This window comes from Sporisorium graminicola, chromosome SGRAM_12, assembly GCF_005498985.1.
Source record: "Sporisorium graminicola strain CBS 10092 chromosome SGRAM_12, whole genome shotgun sequence".
Classification (NCBI taxonomy): Eukaryota; Fungi; Basidiomycota; class Ustilaginomycetes; order Ustilaginales; family Ustilaginaceae; genus Sporisorium; species Sporisorium graminicola.
Window position 1 is genome coordinate 11,612 of NC_043722.1, and position 19,508 is coordinate 31,119.

The 19,508-nt window shown below is 57.0% G+C and overlaps 4 protein-coding genes across 4 annotated transcripts; 3 read left to right on the top strand and 1 right to left on the bottom strand.

The window, feature by feature from the left end:
- Positions 1-1,656: 1,656 nt before the first annotated feature.
- On the top strand, positions 1,657-7,900 carry EX895_001557 (uncharacterized protein; the record flags this gene model as incomplete). Its single annotated transcript, XM_029882156.1, has 2 exons — positions 1,657-1,690; positions 1,767-7,900. 2 exons carry the CDS (start codon positions 1,657-1,659, stop codon positions 7,898-7,900), a joined length of 6,168 nt encoding a protein of 2,055 aa, XP_029741011.1.
- A 520-nt stretch (positions 7,901-8,420) lies between these two features.
- On the bottom strand, positions 8,421-11,912 carry EX895_001558 (uncharacterized protein; the record flags this gene model as incomplete). The annotated part of the gene is made up of 1 exon (XM_029882157.1): positions 8,421-11,912. One exon carries the CDS (start codon positions 11,910-11,912, stop codon positions 8,421-8,423), a length of 3,492 nt encoding a protein of 1,163 aa, XP_029741012.1.
- Positions 11,913-14,213: 2,301 nt separating this feature from the next.
- On the top strand, positions 14,214-15,434 carry EX895_001559 (uncharacterized protein; the record flags this gene model as incomplete). The annotated part of the gene is made up of 1 exon (XM_029882158.1): positions 14,214-15,434. One exon carries the CDS (start codon positions 14,214-14,216, stop codon positions 15,432-15,434), a length of 1,221 nt encoding a protein of 406 aa, XP_029741013.1.
- A 1,455-nt stretch (positions 15,435-16,889) lies between these two features.
- On the top strand, positions 16,890-17,750 carry EX895_001560 (uncharacterized protein; the record flags this gene model as incomplete). Its single annotated transcript, XM_029882159.1, has 1 exon — positions 16,890-17,750. One exon carries the CDS (start codon positions 16,890-16,892, stop codon positions 17,748-17,750), a length of 861 nt encoding a protein of 286 aa, XP_029741014.1.
- Between the last annotated feature and the right edge of the window lie 1,758 nt (positions 17,751-19,508).

Genomic DNA, 19,508 nt, shown 5'->3' on the forward strand with positions numbered 1-19,508 from the left:
AGGCGCATGTGAAACCCATCACGCAGGAGGTTGCCGCTCGGTTTTATGTATATGTTGCAGCTCGGTTTTATGTACTGTAAATGCGATCTGTTTCTGTCTGCATCTCATCGGTTTGTTGAGTCTGTTAAGGGCGACATTGAGACAGCCATGGACAATACGCTCCTGACCTGACCGGCCTTGTTCTGCGCGCCTCGTCGTTGTAAGCAGCGCTGTCCGGCACACGAACCGTCTTCCAAGTCTTGATTCTGCTCAGACTGTCGCTGCTGCCATTGACAGCTTTCTGGTGCGTGCATGTTCACTTTCGCTGTGAAGCGGGCAGGTTCATTCGCAAGAGCCACCTCACCGATTCGCAGATAGCTTTTTTCGGGTGCTGTTTGTGTTCGAAGGCGCTTCGTCCTTTTCCCGCTTTGCGATAGTATGAAAACAGAGAGCAATTCGAGCGTACAGTTACGATTCCCGTTCCAGGAACGACGGGACGAACTCGATAATGATTCGTGTCTGCTGCCCGGCCAGGTACGGTCCCGACATCTGATTCTTTATTCCTCTGTCCGCATTGATAGGACCACATAGCTTGAGCACTGGTCCGGACTGTGCTGTCAAGCGCTGCAGCCTTGCCTCAGTGGCACGGGTCTAGACTTGAACATGCGGGCGAGATCAGCGAAGCACATTAACTGCGCACGAGCCTGAGGGTGCATTGCACTCAGCTTCGAGGCTCATGCAGGTCCAGCCAAGCAGCAAGCAACTCGACTGGACACGGCCGGAATGCTCGTGTGCTCGACACAGGGGTTGCATGCAGTGTCAGCAAGGCCGGGAAAACGACAATGAAGCAGAAGAATACACGTGGAGTGAAGGAGCGGAGTTGCAATGGGAGACAGCTGGAAAGCGGGCAACTCGACAGCAGCAGACAGCTCGTTACCGCAAAGCCCGGGTTTCTATTGCGACTTTATCCGCTCGTTGGGCTGGCGAGTTGCTGGCAGCATCGCGGATATTTCCAAACTGCGACAGGTGCAACACGGGAAGCGTTAAGGTTGCAACTCCCCGCCGTCAAAGTGCCGCCCTGCACTGGCAAGCACTGGCAACAGCCCGGCCCGCATCTCCACACTTGCATACTTTGACAGCCGCCAACAGCCGCCTAACAGCCGCAGCTCAAGTCATAGGTTGGCTAGTCGAGGCCCTTTTCCCCGGGTGTGCGGGGCGTATGTCTGAGTGTGTCTGTCGTTCTCTCCCGCTCTTGCAAGATCGTTCTTCCGTCTAGGAACACACTCCCACCCTTTCTTCCCGTCCCGGCATCAGTAATCGGCAGCGACAGCAACAGCCACTCTCGACTGTAGGCTCCAGGATTATCCGTTTGTCTAGAAGCACGCTCCCGTGCAACTCAGGTGGTCACACGCCCAGCCGGGCCGGTCACTTGACTCAGCACTTCACAATGTAAAATGTTTCGACTGAGACTGACAAGACTATGCTGCCAGATTCCAGGAGCACTCGAGCGCAAACAAGAGCAGCAGAGGTATATATGTGCCTACACACTTGGGACAGTTCTCACCCCCATCTCTGTTCATCGTGCCACTTCAACTATACCCACAATCAAGACTCGCCTCCAGCCTCACCAATCTGGAAGTTTCATCAGCCTCTCACAACAACTTGACCTTCGACTAAATGAACGTTCTTGGTCTAGGCCGAAACACATTGCGTACGTACCATCCACCCTCCTTACCGCTTCCAACCACTTGACATCTGACCATTGCTTCCTTCGAACGACACAATAGAAAAGCTCGGTCGATCTGCTTCGGGTGCCAACATGTCTGTCCAAGCCCCCGACTCGCACCTTGATGACTCGGCCGACGCGATCAAGCCGCGTTTTGATCGCTCAGAGAGCCACCTCACCGCGCTCACAGAGAGCACCGACGCAATCACCCAACTTGACACACCCCTCACCACGCCTTCTGTCACCGATCAGCAGCACAGCTTCCTCACCATGCACCAACCTTCGATCGAGATCCGACGCAACTTTGTCGTCCTCATCGACGATCTCTCCGACCAAGACTTTGCCGATTGCGATCTCGAGTGCTACCTCGAGTTCCTCTCCCACGAGCGTCTGCTTCATATGCCGCACAAGAACTCGGCTTGGGACAAGGTCTTACGTCAGGCAGAGGAGATCGGTGCTCAGCTCAACCACTTTTCTCAGCTGGCCGCCGATGAGCACTCGCTCAAGACCACTTTGCTTTCCGTTCGCCTCCTGCTCGATGTCGGCCATCATCAGGCAGACGCACTTCGTCCGCTCTTTGAGCTGCTCTCGCAGATCGCGAATCTCTTGATGCGATCGCTTCACCAGAGCAACCTTTACCGGGCTCATAACACCATCCGCTCTCTGCTCCTCTCGCTCTTCACCCGCTACATGTCGTTGACTGCCGAGCTCACGCGCCATGTTCGTAGTCGTATGAGTCGTCTCTCGCCTGCCAGTTCGGAGGCCATCGATGTTGGAGCACTCTTTTCCGCCGCCATCGACTCGATCGATCTCGAGCTTGCCCAGCTCAACAGACTCGTCTGGCGTCTCGCACTGCAACAGCAACACAAGCCTGCGCTCGTTTCCACCGCCACCATGTATACAGAGCTCTGTCGTACTGGTACTAACAGCCTCAAGTCCCGCCTCTTTGCAAGCCTTCAGCGACAAGCTGCAGTAGCGCCAGAGACGTGCGAGTGGTTCCAGTCTCCCTTGCTCAGCTTCCTGCGTAGCCGCGAGGACGTGCTTCAGATCACGGGTAAGCAGGGTAGCGGTAAGTCGACGCTCGCTGTTTGGACTCAGGAGCGACTTCGCAGAACTCTGGGTCGCAAGTCGTACGATGTGCTCCTCATCAACGAGCACGATTCGCACACCGATCTCGACCTTGCCAGATCGCTCCTCTTCCAGGTTTGGCAGCAGAGCATTGGTGATGTTGAGCTTCACTCTGATCTCGCCGATGTCCTCGTCAGGGACAATGACGATGACGAGCTTGCTGATGGACTTTGGAACGTCCTCGAACGCACTTTGGCTCGCAACCAGTCTGGAAACGACATGCTCATCCTCGTCGATGGACTCAACACCCGCCACGAAAAGGCGTACCAGCATCTCCACCGTTGCGTTCAACGCAGTCCTCGCGCTCGTATGGTCACCTTTGGCGGTGCTTTCTCCGAACACCTGCCCGACTACAAGATCACTCGCGACGTCAATGCCCACGACATCGCCACGTACCTTCGACACGGTCTCACCAAGCAGTCCATCGCTCACAACGATGGTCTCATCGACTCCCTGTTCGAGCGTGCTAACGGATCTTTCCTCTGGGCTAGGCTCTACCTCGAGCTTGTTCGGCTCCACGGCGAGCACAATCTGGATTGCACTCACGACATCCACGGCCTGTTGCACGAACATGCCAAGCACCTTGGTCAGGCTGGTGAGCGTCTGTTGCAGTACATGCTCGTAGCAAAGCGTGCACTCTGCTGGAATGAATTGGAAGCGCTCATGCGACCAGAGATACTCCAAGCCGCACGTTCCTCGCCGCACGCTTCTGTCTTCTTCCAAGAGATTCGAGGCCACCTTTATTTCAGACATGCCACCATTCGCAGCTTTGCCAAGGACCACCTCGTCAAGGACGAGCAAGACCTGCAAACCCGTATGCTGCGCAAGCTCCTCCTCTCTGTTGCAGCCGAGTTCACCGACGTCTCGCTTCCTTGCCTCGACCTGCTGGCTGGAAAGGAGCTCGAGGCCACGCTCAACCAGGGCAAGGCAGTCGAGTACACGGTGCTCTTCTGGCAACACCACTTTGCGCGTTCCGGCCTGAGCGCCAAGGATCTGGCTGAGTGGTTCCCGCGCTCCACTCACTTTGCTCTGCTCGAATGGTCTTACTGGAACCACCACCGCCACTTGGCCCACCACACCGCCGGTCTCGATGTCCGCAAGGCTTGTTTCGGAAAAGATCACCTCTCTGTGATGCAGAGCTACCTGGCACTCGCTTGCATCCATCGCGATCACAACCAGCTCTCTGAAGCTGCCGAGTACTTCTACTACGCATGCAGGCTCGGTCAGGAGGGTAGCTGCATCGACCGCTTTTCGCTCATCGTCACCACTTGCGCTTCGCTCTTCCTCGTCTGCACCGAGACGCTTGTCTGGACCAAGCGCACAGAGTTGTGCACCATGCGAGAACACATGATCCGCTTCACCATCGAGGTCTGTCGTCGCCAGCACGGAGAGCACAGCGAGCAGGTCATCCACTTGTATCAGATGCTCATCCAGCTGCTTGTCAGTATCAAGGATCAAGCTGCCGTGATCGTCGTCTACCGCGAGCTGTATCACATCTTCCTGCATCTGCATGGTCCTCGTCATGAGCGCACCAAGCACGTTTGCAACGAGATGGCTGGCTTGGAGGTTGTCGTTCACGGCGATAACACGGAGCTGATTGACACGTATGTCACTTCAATCCTCGAGACGGTCGACGAGTACGATGAAGAGCACGAGCATGAGGGACACATCATGGTACTTCTTCGTCTCGCACGCAGTTATGCCAAGCACACTATTCACTGGCATCACGCTTGTCGCCTCTACCTTACCGTCTGGCGTCGTCTCGGCGAGAAGTGCCGTCGACAGTGGTCGCTCGACATGACGCTGCTCAAGATCGATGTCTGCATCGAATACGCCAAGCTCTTGCATGCACACGGCCGCATCACTGAAGCTCATGACGTTCTCGTCGTGCTGTGGGCCGAGTTCCAGCACCAAGAGTGCCGCGAGTACAGCATCATCCTGAGGCTCAAGCAGCTGGGTCTAGTCCTTCGCGCCTTTGGCCTGCTCTCGATCTGCTACGAAATCTTTGTCAAGATCTTTGGCTGGTTCAAAGGCTGCGGTAAGCTCGATGACGACGAAGCACACGAAGTTACGATTATTGTCACCGAAGTCACGGAAGAGATCGAGGAGATCACTCGTAAGACAAAAACCACGACTAAGGTCACTGTCACCGAGACTGTCACTCGCGAAGTGTTTGAGACGCACTACGAGCGCTGCATCCGGACCAAGAAGGGAGACAAGCATCTGTACAAGGCCTGCTTGCTCCTCATCAACCTCTTGCTCAAGTCGAACAACTACGAAGAGTGCGAGATCGTCATCACGCGCACTCTCGAGGTCGAGTGGTCCAACTTCCTTGATTTCAGCATCGACATTTCCATCCCGGACGAGCACGTGCTCGAGCTGCTTGTGCTTGCCGGTAAGCTCGCTCACTGCCATCAGAAACGAGGGCACGTTGATCACGTCGAGCGCTACTATTTGCGCATCTGGCATGCTTGCCTGCACAAGTTCGAGGTTCATCACGAGCATGTCACGCATGCGTTTGAGGCACTCATCTGCTTTTACGAGGAGCACTACCGCTACGACAAGGTCATCGCGCTCTACCTCGATGTGCTGGTGCGCTATCGCGAACACTGTGGCGCCGCACACACGCTCACCATCCAGCTTCTCTACAAGCTTGCAAGGCTTTGTAAGAAGATGGGTCGTCACGACTACATTGAGTACTACCTCGAGATTTTCACCGTGCTGCAAGGTCACCACGGCCACTGCCATCGAGAAGCTTGGGAGGCTGCATGGGAAGTTTGCGGTTGGAAGCACGACCACAGCGAATGGGCATCGCTCGTCGAAATCTGCGGTACGCTCTGGCAAGTATTCGTTCACGGAGGTCACGAGCACGGACACCATCATCACGACTTCTTCACTCCCGAAGTCATCCTTGTGCTGTATGAGCGATACACCAAAGGTCTCGAGGTGCACGTCGGCTTCCATTTCGAGGAACACTACAAGCTCACGATCGAGTTTCGCGATGTCATCAAGCTTCGCTACGGTGTCGACCACTCGTTGCTCATTCGAGCCCTGATTGCCCTCGCTGAAGTGTGCGAGTACAAGGAAGAGCACCACCACGAGGCAGTGACTCTGTACGAGGAAGTCATCACGCGCACTCGTACCGTGACTGTCGAGACCATCACCGAGGAGGAGATCACTGTGGTCAAGAAGCGCTTGACCAAAGTGTACGTACAGATCATCGAAAAGGGCGGCCACCACGGTCACGCTGAGCTCGGCGATAATGCTCTCCGCATCTGCATGGAAGTCTACCTTGAGCTCAAGAAGCAGCACGGCTGCTGGCACGAGCTGACGCTGTCTGCTCTTGAGCGGGTTGTACTGATCCACTTTGCTATCGGAGGCGATCACCACCACCACTCGATGCTCGTCCTCATGCAGACCATCGTCGTCGAGGTGCTCCAACACTGCACCGAATCGATGCTGCTGTACAAGGCTGCCGTGCATATCGCCAAAATCCTCGTGCGCATTGAGCTGTCCACCTGGGCCGAGAAGCTGCTGTGCAAGCTGCACCATCTCATCGTACTGCCAGGTCTGCCTTGCGAGCACGACTTTGACATCGAGTGGACTCACGCTCACAGCGACGATTTCAGCAAGATCTCGCTGGTCTTTATCGTCGCCTGCTTGCACAGGTTGGGACACTACGAGCACCGATCGTACTCGGAGGTCATGGCGGCGGTGTTATTGGAGATGCAGCTGTACCGTTCGTTTGTGCACGTGTCGAGCTACAAGACGGTCGACATGGTGGTTTTGTTGCAGGCTGGTGCGCGATTGCACTGTTTCTGGCACGCGCTGGGTCGCACTGCGCTGTGCAGTAGCATTCTCGACCAGATGCTGGTTCACTTCCGCGCTTCAGAGCTGGGCAGCTGCGTGGGCGATGAGGTGTCGGACGAGGTGGTCCTGGTGCTGCTCCAATCGCTGCATTCTCACACGGATGGAGAGAAGCGCATCACCGACGTGGCCAAGGTTGTCTGTCACGCAATTAACCACAAGGTCGAAGCCTTGCTGGAGAGTGGCGAATTCTCCATGGCTCACGAACTCGCCAAGTGTGGACTCAAGCTTGCACGCCACCACCGCCACTACCACATGCACGTCTCGTTGGGCTACAAGCTGGCCGAATACATGGCTGGGATCCATGTGCCCGTCACCACGAGCAAGAAGCTGGGCAAAGCGATGCGCACCACGTCGCGAGCCATCACGGACGAGGTGCTGTATGCTCTACGTCAGTCTTCGATCGAACTGCTGTCGTTGCGGTTCCAAGACATCCAAGGCCTCGTGTATCTGCTGGGAGTACAGTCCAACTTTGCAGAACTGGAAACGCTGCTCCTGCAGCTCTGGCGTTCGCGCGAAGTGCAGCGCAACTGGTCTGCCGAGACTGTGTTGTCGATTGGGCATTCGCTGGTGCATGCGCACGTGGCTGCGGATCATCTGGACCAGGCTATCGCGTTGTGCGACCGGCTGTGCTACAACCTGCGCCACTCGGGCGACGGTCTGGACGACCAGGCGGTCGAAGCGAGCCAGCTGCTGGCCCAGCTGTACACCAAGAGCGCAAGACACGACCGCGCCATGCGAGTGTACGAAGAGGTCTTGCGCGAAGTCGACGAAGACGGATCGCCCGAGCTGTTCGACAAGTGGGCAGGCAAGCACTTGGGCCTGATCAGGTGTTCGTACGGCAGGAACCGTGGGTTCGCCAACAACGCCGCGACGTACAGGGATTTGTTCGCTTCGCTTGAGGCGAGGGGGCTGGAGTGCAAGCACGAAGAGTGGGAGCTGAACTCTGCGGATCAGCTTGGCGGGGCCGAGACGGGTGGCTATGCGGCTCCTGACAAGTGGTTCCTCATCCGCGCTGCTAGCGTCCAAGGCAGTGAGAAAGTCGACGCTCACGGACACGTTCATGAACATGCCAAGCATGTCAACAAGCCTGGCAAGTCTGGCAATGGTTCTGTCACGAGGAAGGGACGTGACTCGCTCTCGCGTATCGCCTCGCGACGATCGCGCGGTTGCCAGTTGGTCGCAGAGATCGTTGTCTGACACAACAGTCTCAGTTGGAGTCACGTTCTCATGTTCAGGTTTTCTTTGTTCTGGGTAGTAGTGTCACCGGATCGGTCAAGAATTGCAGGAATGTTCTTCGTATCCCTCGTGGACTGTGTCATCATTGGTTCGCTCTGGCGACTTTGATGACTGTACAGCGAGTTGTCAAGTGCATCTGAATCCGGCCACTGCGCAGAGTATGTGTGTGACTTGATGCGTCCGATAGCTTCTGGGTTTGGAGCCACTTCCTTGACACGCACGTAGACGTTGCCAAAAGGAGTCTCAAGGTGTCGTCTTCTCTTCAGCTTGAGAATGCGCAAGGGGCTCACGACTAGCAGGCAGCAGACAAGCAAACAAACAATTGGGTCAAGGATCATCAGGTCTACAAAGATCGCATTTCTTTTTTTTGAAGTTAGAGTGGGAGAGAGAGCATTCGAAGAAGGGCGACAAGACTAGATCGAAACAGAAACGTCAGAGACTAGAGCATACATAGTGGAACTTAAAAGAGTGTGTGATGTTTTTAAAGGTGGAGGAGCTGGCTGATGTCGCCGCCAACAGCGTCGCCGTTGCTGTACTGGGGACCGCCGAGGGTGGAAGTGATGCCGCTGCCGCCGACGACCTTGTCGTTGGTCTCAAACGACGAGGAGCTACCGCCGTGAGAGTCGGCGTTTGCGAGCTGGCTGCCTTGGGAGAGGGCAGCGGGGATGTAGCGCGCGTTGAGGGTGGTGGTGTGGTCATTGAGGTTAGCCACCTGCGCGTTCTTCTGCGCAATGTCGACCACCTGGTTGACGGGTCCGGCACTGGTGAAAGTGTCAGGGTGGTGCGTCCAAACGTAATCCGAGTTGACCTTAGGCGAGGCATCAGCGTTGACCCTGACGTTCTGAGCGTTGCTCTGAACGAGAGCGTCGACGTCGCCAACGTGACGAGCCCAGAAATGGTTCAGGTATTCGTCCTGCGAAGCCTCGTAGGCCTTCTGGTCGCTCTTCTGGTTGCTGGTGGCGGTCTGGTCGACGTTGCCACCCTGGCTCGAGGCGTCGATCTTGACGGCACCAGGACCGGCGTTGTGGCCAATCACGGCAACATCGCCACCGCGCGAGTCGGCCGAGCCGTGCTGCGCAGTGACCTGGGACGTCTTTTGTCCCGTACCCTGGATGGCACTGCGGCGGCCGTAGAAGTTGCCGTACTGCTGGCCAAAGCCGGTAGTGCCGCTCTGCTGAGAGTGCTGCAGGCTGTTGGCGTCCTGGTCGACAGTGCCGGCGACACCAGCGTTCTTGACAAAGGCGGGACCGTTGGCACCGACCAGGTAGGCGTTGCCACCGTGACCCTCAGCGTGGCCAACCTGAGTGACACCCTGAGCAGTACCCTGGCTCAGGTTCTGCAGCTTACGAGCCCAGTAATGGTTCAGGTAGTCCTGCTGCAGACCCTCGGTAGCCGACTGGGCACCGTCTTGGTATCCGCTGGCATGTTGGTTGATCTTGCCAGCAACGGCAGAGCTGTCGATCCAAACGGGACCGTTGGCGCCCGAGATGTAGGCGTTTCCACCGTGAGCGTTGGCAGAGGCCGACTGGTGGATGCCCTGGCCGACACCCTGGCCGACGCCCTGGTACTGGCGGCGCTGGAAGAATTGCTTGAGGCCTTGTTGGATCTGACCGCCCTGGCCGTTGTTGGCCGAGCCCTGAGGGCCACCGGTGGTGACCGAGTTGCCAAAGCCGCTCACAACGGGGCGGTTGGCCTGGTACTGAAGGCTGCTACCGCCGTAGCCGTTGGAGCCGGCACCTTGGTATCCGAGGTTGCCGTACTGGCGCTTGAGCAGGCCAACACCCTGGAGGATCTGTTGGCCAACGTCACCGCCCTTGCCGTCGTTCTCGCCACCCTGAGTACCGCCAGTGGTGACCGAGTTGCCGTAGCCAGAGACGACAGGCTTGTTCGACTGGCCTTGGGCGGACTGGCCACCGTAGCCGTCGGCACTACCAAACTGACCAGCGGACTCGAGCAGGCCACGCTTGAGGATTCCAAGCTTCTGGCCGAGCTGCTGCTGGATGTCTCCACCCTGGCCGTTGTTCTGGCCGAATTGGCCTCCACCGCTGGTGAGCGAGTTGCCGTAGCCCGACAGAACAGGGAGGTTGGAAGCTCCCTGCAGCGACGAGCCACCAATGCCGTCGGCAGAGGCACCCTGACCAGCCTTGTTGCCAAGGATCTGACGCTTGAGAACTCCCAGACCTTGGCCGAGCTGCTGGGCGACATTGCCTCCCTGACCGTTGTTGGAAGCGCCCTGAGGGCCGCCAGCGGTGAGCGAGTTGCCGTAGCCAGAAAGCACGGGAAGGTTGGCAGCGCCTTGCTGAGAAGCTCCACCGAAGCCGTCAGCGGAGGCACCCTGGCCACCCTTGTTACCAAGGATCTGGCGCTTGAGGATTCCCAAGCCTTGGCTGAGCTCCTGGGCGATGTTGCCACCCTGACCGTTGTTGGAAGCGCCCTGAGGGCCACCAGCGGTCAAGCTGTTTCCGTATCCGGAAAGGACGGGAAGGTTGGAAGCTCCCTGCAGAGAAGAGCCACCGAAGCCGTCAGCAGAGGCACCTTGGCCACCCTTGTTGCCAAGGATCTGACGCTTGAGGAGACCGCCACCAATGCTGTGGAGCTGGTCGAGCTGCTGAGCAACGGATCCACCTTGACCATTGTCCGAGGCGCTCTGGGGGCCACCAGCGGTCAAGCTGTTGCCGTAGCCCGAAAGGACGGGAAGGTTGGCAGCACCCTGGAGCGACGAGCCGCCGAATCCGTCAGCGGAGCCGGACTGCTTGCCCTTGTTGCCAAGGAGCTGGCGCTTGAGAAGGCCACCGCCGATGCTGTGCAGCTGGTCAAGCTGCTGGGCAACCTGTCCACCTTGGCCGTTGTTCGAGGCGCCTTGAGCACCGCCAGCGGTCAAGCTGCTGCCGTAGCCCGAAAGGACGGGAGAGTTGTGAGCACCCTGGAGCGAAGAGCCGCCGAATCCGTCAGCGGAGCCGGACTGCTTGCCCTTGTTACCAAGAAGCTGACGCTTGAGCAGATCGCCGCCAATCGACGTGACCTGCTTAAGACCCTGCTGGATCTGGCCGCCAGTGCCGTCGTTCTGGGCACCCTCGGCACCACCAGAGGTGAGCGAGTTGCCGTAGCCCGAGAGCACGGGGAGGTTGCTCTGGCCCTGGAGCGAAGAGCCACCGTAGCCGTTGGCACCGGCACCCTGGAGACCCTTGTTGCCAAGGATCTGACGCTTGAGAAGACCGTCCTCGAACTTCTGCAATAGCTCCTGGGTGACCTTGCCGCCCTGGCCGTTGTTCTGGGCACCCTGAGCGCCACCGGCGGTGAGCGAGTTGCCGTAACCGCTGAGCACGGGCGAGTTGGACTGGCCCTGCAGGGACGAACCGCCGTAGCCGTCAGCCGAGCCGTACTGGCCACCGGCGGAACCGGCGTTGAAGAGGCTGCGCTTGATCTCCTGGTCGCCGGCAGACAGAGCAGAGAGCTCGGCAGCGTTCGAGTTGAGGAGGGGGATGTTGATGATGTTACCAGTGTCACGCGTGTGGATGCCCTGGTTTCCAGCGCTGGCAGCCTGCAGGTTCGCGGCGTTGTGGTCGAGGATGGGAATGTTAATCACATTGCCGGTGTTTCCGCCGCCGTTGGAAGAGCCGCCGTTGGAGTTGGAAGAAGAAGTCGACGAGGACGACGAAACGGCAGCGGGGCCAGCAGGCGGAGCCGGGGCAGCAGCAGCAGGAACTGGGGCCGGGGCCGGAGCTTGGGCTTCAGGAGCAGGGGGAGGCAAAAAGACCGGCCTGAAGCCGTTGTCAGAAGAAATCTTGACACCCTGGTCGTTAGTCTGGAGCGGCTTGGCGCTCTGCAGCACGTGCTCGCCCGAGCCCTGCTGCTGAGTCGTCTGCGTGTTGGACTGCGAGACGTCAGAGTTGCCGATGGGGGCAGCGCCCGAAAGGTGCGCAGTAGCCACCGAGGCGACAACGAAGGCGGTGAAGCTAGGGTTGAACTTCATGGTTAGATCTTTGGAAGAAGAGAAGGGTTAGGGTAAGGGGTTAGATGATTAGGGGATAGGGAGTGTAAGAAAATTAGAACAACTCGACAAAGGGGAGTGGATAAGGGTTAGTGCGTTGACACCGGGAAGGGGTGGAGGGGAATGCTCTCTGGGGGGGTTGGGGGAAAAGGGGTAGGGGGAAAGTCTCTGAAGGCTGTCAAGTGGGGAATGCGAATGCGATGATGAGAAGAATTGGGGGAGAGGATGAGTCCGACCAGCGCGATTATATAGTTTTGAGATGGGCATATACAAAAGATCGAGAAGAGGCGCATTCAGTGAGAGAAGTGTACCGCAGCAGTACCGTAGAAGCACAGTAACATGCTGTGTTTCGAAGTTGGAGCGATTCAGGATGCAAAGACCCGGGCAGCGCAATAGCAGGAGATTGGGTTGTGCAAGCTCGGATGTGATGCTCGTATCTCATAGCAGACTCGGCCCGGGCATTGTAAGAGAAATGTTCGAGCTTGGTTTCTAGAAGAGCATTGCGGATCAGCTGCACAAAAGAAAGAATGGCGCAAAAATGTCTCTACGATCAGCCATACCTTGAAAGAAGCACATCGATCGTGCATGAACCGACACTTGCGGATGGCGAAGTACACGAAACTGTCAACCGAGACGTTCGGATCAAGGCGGGCATACAGGCCGGTCGACATGATTAGACATGTCTCAATCGATGACGTTGCGACGGGAAGCTTTCGGTTGTTTGCTCGCCAACCTAAACTGGGTCACGGTCTCGGGGGTCATGCGACCGAAGCGTGAATCGATGCGGAAGAGGTTCGGAGAGAGACTGACTTGGTACTGAACATGGTGGCATCGGGCACGATTTTGATTGGATAGAGAATGCTGAGGGTACACGCTTCATCGGATGACACTCTAGCAACAACATGGACGCATCGGGTGTTTTGATTCGTCGACGAATGCTCAGACTACCAACGGTCAAACATTGAACGGTATGGAGCGGGTTGGTGTCTCGGAGTCGGGGACACGGCGCCGTCAGGCAGCATCAAAGCACTTGACGAGTTGTAACCGCTGCTGAGTCGGCAGCAAGCTGCAAGCTGTAAGACGTTCCGCATTCGACAATGCACGTTCTTTGCAAGAGATTGTGCGTGACACGCTATGCACTTGGCGGCGAACGAGTCGTGCAGCACTGTGAAGCATACGCTGTGGTTGGCAGCGAGATGGCATGGCAGGCTCGGGCTTGGGTTGGCTGTCTAAACGCATAGTACAGGGCAGGGGAGCCAAGTACTTGACCAACTTGGCAAGCGCGCACGCAGGCACAGTGCGGCTGGCTGCACCCCTGCTTGTAGATTCAATAGATTTATGCAAACCGAAGGCCCAGCGGCCAAGGTGAGCTAGACGAGCTAGACGAAGCGGAGGAAGGTGAGCACCGGTAGCCGGCTGTCAAACTGTGCATTTGTCTTCTTTTTCGTCGAAGCGGGACGAGGTGCGGTACATTCCTTAGCACGGATTCGGAAATTGCTGTTCCTACCGCTGACAGCTTGACAGATTTCATGGATTGGGACTTGCATTCGCCGTCCCCGTACTTTGGATGCATCTCGCGATCGCAATCCCTGCCTCGGTTCCTGCTGGAATTACTCGCGACTGAAACAGCATCCAGAAACCGATACCACTCCCAGCTTTTGTGACAGCCATTGTCCGGAAACTAAACAGGCTTCTGTTTCAAGCCACTGTCCAACAGCGACAAGCCCGGGCAATCTTTTCCTGCGACCTCAGCTGTCCATAGTCATAAATCTGAGACCTGTCAAAGAAAGAATCCTGGAAGCTCGCCTTTGGTGGCCGAGATGCCCATCTCTGTTCGTGTCCAATTGGATAGTCTCCAAACATTGAAAGTGATTGGACGACGACAACTGTAGACGGCATTTCTGCTGTCGATGCGGATTGTTCTTCGTCTGTGTTCTCTTGCATCCGCTGGAACGTACCTTCCCAAAAAGTACTCACTGCAGACAGCGGTGGCTACCGTAGCGACGAGATCCAAGGTTGTGGAACACACCTTGACCCCGATCCCGCTCGACTTTACTCCGATGTGGTCACCGAACGCCGGTGTTTACTGTCAAAAAAATCACACACTAGTGAGAACTTTGCTCCATGTCAGTCCGGTACACGTTGTACGCAACAACGAGAGTTCAGCTTTGCGTCTTCCCTTGCTTGTCTTTAGTCCATCATATTTCCAACCAATATTCTTAATCGTCTACACGATCACGAAGCCCCCACATCCTTCACAGCCACACCGATACGATATCTACGATGAAGCTCACAGCAGCGAAGCTGGTCTTGCTGGTAGCGCTTTGTGGCTACGTGGACAGTACCTTCGTTGGCCGCCGAAGAAAACCGAACCTCTTCAGTCGAGGGATTGGCGATGTACCTTTGGTGGTCATTGGTAATTACCAGGCCGGAAACGACAATCAGAATGGAGACGGAAACTCGCAGACCAGTGTCAGCAACACCAACGTCAACGGAAACGCCAACTCGATCAGCTCGAATTCCGATGGTTCGACTCAGAGCCAAGCTCAGACTGGAAACCCGCAATACTACCCGCTGCAACAATCGCAGTCACAGTCGCAAGCTCAGTCGCAGTATCCGACTGCTGGTCAGCCCGCTGATTTGCAACAGCAACAGCAGCAGCAGCAGCAGCAGAATGGCGCTCCTGCGGTCATGCCGCCGATCAACCCGCAAGATTCACAGCAACAAGCCGAGCAGCAAGCGGCGCAAGCACAACAGCAGGCGCAACAAGTTGCCCAGTCGTACTACGCTGCTCAACAAGTGCAATATCAGTCTCAAGCCCAAGCTGCTCAGGCTCAATCTCAAGCGCAGGCTCAAGGTCAGAGCGGTCCGGCTAATAGCCAAGTCCAATCGCAGTCGCAGTCGCAGTCACAGTCGCAACAGAGTCCTTCTGATGCTCAGCAACAGTCGCAAGCTCAATCGCAAGACACATCAGCTCAGCCTGCTACTCCTCCCGGTGCTGATGGCAGCCAGGTCCAGTCTCAAACTCAATCGCAAGCACAGGGTGCCGCGGGATCGGACCCTTCTGGCGCCAACCAGCAACAAAGTCAGTCTCAGTCACAGTCGCAGACACAATCTCCGACTCGAGGACGGGGCGCCAACGTTTCTCAATCGCAATCTCAATCGCAGAGCTCTTCGAACGGTCAGCAGCTGGCTGTTCAGCAAGCACAACAACAAGTCGAAGCGAACGGTTCGTCGAATGTTTCGGCAAGCCAGGATCAAAGCCAAACTCAGTATACAACGCAATCACCTACTCCAGGACAAGGCGCCGACGTGTCACAATCGCAGTCCCAGTCGCAGAGCTCTTCGTACGACGAGCAGCAGGATCAGCAGCAAGCTCAGCAGCAGTTACCACCACCACCTGAGCCGCAGCCCGCACCGCAACCGCAGCCACAGCCACAAGCAATGCAACCCGTGCCGCAAGCTCAGAAGCAAGTCTTAGGGCCTCTCTTCCCTATCCTCTGATCTCATACAGGCTCATAATGATACTCTTACTTAGCCGAACTGTTTTTTAGACGTTGGCATGCTTCTGTTGCACTAGAATCTTGTGTCTCACTTGGTTTGAAGGTAATCTACTTTTACGTGCAACTTGCAACCCAGCGATTGGACTTGGTGTCTGGGAGTGACACACCCAGTCTGGCGTTTTCGCGGGCAAGTCGGTCACTTGTTCGGCGTCAAGAATGCAGGTCCGGTGACAGATGTCAAGCTCTTGTTTACGTCGGGACGTCACGCGCGGTAGGGGCTGCGTTTGCCGAGGTATTCGCAACAACGAGGGCAATGACGACGTTGAGCAGAGCCTGCTACCAAAACCGGCGTTGATGCTGAACTTGTACAGGCCGATCTGTTGAACAGGTTGATTGAACAACAAATCCGGTTGATCCGCGTCGATCGACTTGGTCCCAGCGAGACTTGGTTGCCGATATGGCGTGGCTCGTTGCCTGGCTGGCAACCAACAGGTGACCATCGGGATGCTTTGGGTGCTGTCGTGACGTTTGCGTCCAGGACGGATTCGTGTTCTGATCGGTTGTCTCGCCGGGAGGGATCAGCAGCGAGAATCGGGTCGTTTGGCAGCAGGCGATCTCACAACGCTGGTGGTTTGCAGACCGGGGCCGGGCCTCTCTCCCGAGATGGAAGCAGCTGTCAACCGAGAATTCCTATGCACGTCTAACGCGGATTTGCATGATGACCCAGAAAATGCAAATCTGTCAGCATCTGCTCTGCTGGCTTCGAGTCGCGCGCCCAGTACTTTGGAACACCTTGCATGCCTGCTTGCATTGACCGACTCGCCCGGTCTGACAGGTCCGGTCGGGGCGCCGCTCTTTTAGCGCCTTCCTCTCCGGGTGAGCTGCCGCCGAAAAGTTGCTGCTCTCCTTGGCCTTGGCCTTGGTACCCACCTTGCATTGGTTTCGGCGAACCGAGACGGCGTGTGCACCGCTCCGCTTGTGGCCTCTGTCTTGCACATGTTGTTGAACTGTAAACATGATCGGCAGCAGCGATCGCGTCGATCAGTCGTCATACTGAAAACAGTGAGACCGCGAGTGACTTTGAACCGGAATGTTTCCCACGAATCAGCAGACGGTGGTGGTGTGCTGAGCGGCTCTGCGATTGGCCTGCTCGCGTACGCGTACAAGGACCTCATTGAAGCAACACCCACCGCTCCTCGGTACGCGAGAAGTCACGAGGTGACACTCCTCGGCAGTAGAGCTTTGAGTTTGAGCTGGATTGGGAGTGGGAGAGCCCGTCTTGATCCGGTAGAGCCAGTGGATTATGTATAAGCATTTGCACCCGCTGAGCTGAATCGCTGCATTCAACTCACCTCGGCTTCCCCCCTTTACCCCTTCCTCTATCCCCCTTTGCCCCTTTCCCCCTTCCCTTCCTGTTTCCCATCTCCCGCATCCTAAACGACTGCCACTATCAACCATGAAGACGTATAACACTTTGATTGTCACTGCGCTGGCACTTGCAAGCATTGGCAGCAGCGTGGTGGAAGCAGCGGTGGCTGCAGCGCCGCCTCTGGCGAGGCAGTTGGACCAGGTTGGCTCGGCGATTGGTGTCGGTGGCACTGGAGGATCGTCGCAGCACAATGACTACTCGCACGTCGCTCCCGGTAACGATGTGATCAACGGTGGTGCGCAGAGCGCGTCTCTTCAAGGCATTGCAGGTAGCGTGCTGCAAAGAGGCAACGGCGTATCCAACATTCTCAGGCGGGACGAGCCTGCTGCTGATGACCAGGCGGGCGGCGCGACCGGCTACGGTGGCACCGCGGTTACCACGCAGGACAACGACTTTTCGCACGTTGCTCCGGGCAACAAGGTGCACCAGGGCGGTAGTCAGCATGCTTCGCTCAACGGCGAGGCGGGCAGCGTGCTGCAGGGCTACAACCCGGGACTGCTGGGCCTGTTGAAAAGGCGTATCGACCAGGAGGGTGGTGCCAGTGGGTATGCGGGCCACTCGGGGGCATACCAGGACAATGACTTGTCGGGCGTGGCACCGGGCAACGATGTGCAGGTCGGCGGGACTCAGTCGAGCTCCAACACGGGCGCGGCGGGCTCGGTGGACCAGTGGTTCGAGCGTGCCCGTCTGGCTCGAAGGGTGATCTCCCCCAACGCTCCCACCCTCAACACGGGCACGGATGGCAACCGACTGGGCCTCAACCTCGGCGACCACAGTGTTGCCCCCGCCACCGACGTGCAGCAGTACCCGACCAGCTGCGCCCAAGGTGGCAGTACCTGCGTTCCTCACTACCTCGGCCTCGAACCCGTCGAACGCCCTGCGCTTTAAAACCTCACTTGTTCCCAGTTTCTGCACCCGGCCTCGCTGTGTATGTTTCTCTCTGTTCCTCTCCCTCTAAGCTCGCTGGAATGTCTGATTGTTCTGTTTGCCCTTTGTGCTGTGCAACGATGTCGAGATCGAGATCGAGATCGAGAGAGGGCCAAGCTTGAATTGACGACGAGATGAGCGAAATGTAATGAGACGATGTTAAATTCTATATATTTGGGGGTGGCTTTTGTGTGGCTGATCGAAGCTTCCATCGCTACGGCGGATCTCACCAAGATCTGGTTCCCATTGTTCCTCTAAATGGCTTGGCGGCACGTGTGGCTCTCTGCCAGGTTTCAGTATTACGATCTAACAGCCCCAGTCGGCACCGCGACCCGTACGCGCCGGCCTCGCTCGGCCTTCTCGGGGAACCCAAACAGCAAAATTGTTGCAAAATATTGTTTGAATCTCGTCCATGGAATTGTGGCTGAGAAAAACATGTTCCGGAACGACCGAATCTGTTATATAAGTAGACCTAACATAATGCTTTCCGATATCTCGCCACCGTCGAGTGTGGCATGCACCATGCGTGCCGAACGAGTGGACAGAATGGCCTCCTCAATCGATTGCACTGCAATCGGGGATCGACTCTTGGTGGCATGTCTCAATCGGCCATGCTGGGTCGCTCGGTTGAACGATCAGAGCAACAGCAGTGATGACACGAACAGCTCCCTCAGGAACATCGTTGCGACCGGCAACTGGCCATGCTGCATCGGAACGGAGTGAAGCGCAACAGACTAGAAGCTGGGGCGTGCATCAAAAAGTGCGTGCTAGCATCGACTAGCGTAGAATGCCGCATCGCTGTCATTGCCTCTGTCATCGTTTCTTCCCACGTTGCCTTTGCTTTCAACGGTGTCACCACCGTCGACGCCGACGGCAACCCTGCAAACCGCAACTCCGCAGAGGTTGGCAGCAGCGCATGAGACGCTTGCACACTATGAACCCATGGTGGCGCGGGCTTAAAAGGGGCATAAGTTAATACCACACCGGCAACCTCACGATCCCCACAATAGAAAGCTTCATGCTGAGATGCCGAGGGGCAACAAGCTCTCGGATCGGGAGCGGAGCGGGCAAGGGGGGCTGGTGTTGATGAAAGAGAGTGAGAGAGGAAATACTAAGCGAGGCTTGACGAAGCAGTGGAAAGAACGGCGTCGTGCTCTATGCCGGTATCTGATCTGACAAGACCATGAGCGTGATTCGAGCAGCGTAGAAAGCCGAAAGCGCAGGTAGATGATGGCGCTCAGGCCAAGGTCTGTCGCGTCGAGCCGCGTTGGCTACGTGAGTAAGAAACGGCTAAGCGCCGCCCCTCACTGTGAACCGCCAGGCCAGCAAACCTTGTCGGCCGTTTGGTGGGTCTGCATGATGCGTCTCAACTCGACCGGACGACGGGGGGCAGCCAGGCGAGGATGGGCCATGGTACCAACGCGACTCTCGACACGCGGCGTTTCATGTCGGGCCATCGCAATGGCTCTGCGCTTGTCAAATGGGCACACCAACGCCGGTGGCATTAGCGCAAATCTCATTCACCGGTCACAGGCTGCTGCTGCTGCGGCTGTTGCGCTGACGTTGTTCTCGGTCTCAGCTAACATCAGACAACGCACATGTACGCCGACAGCAGACGAAGCCACCACCACCACCACCACCGCGACCTCCACCACTCTCGTCAGCACGATCGAACTGTGGCAACCGATTGCACCTTGACGGACGAATCGTCGCGATTTT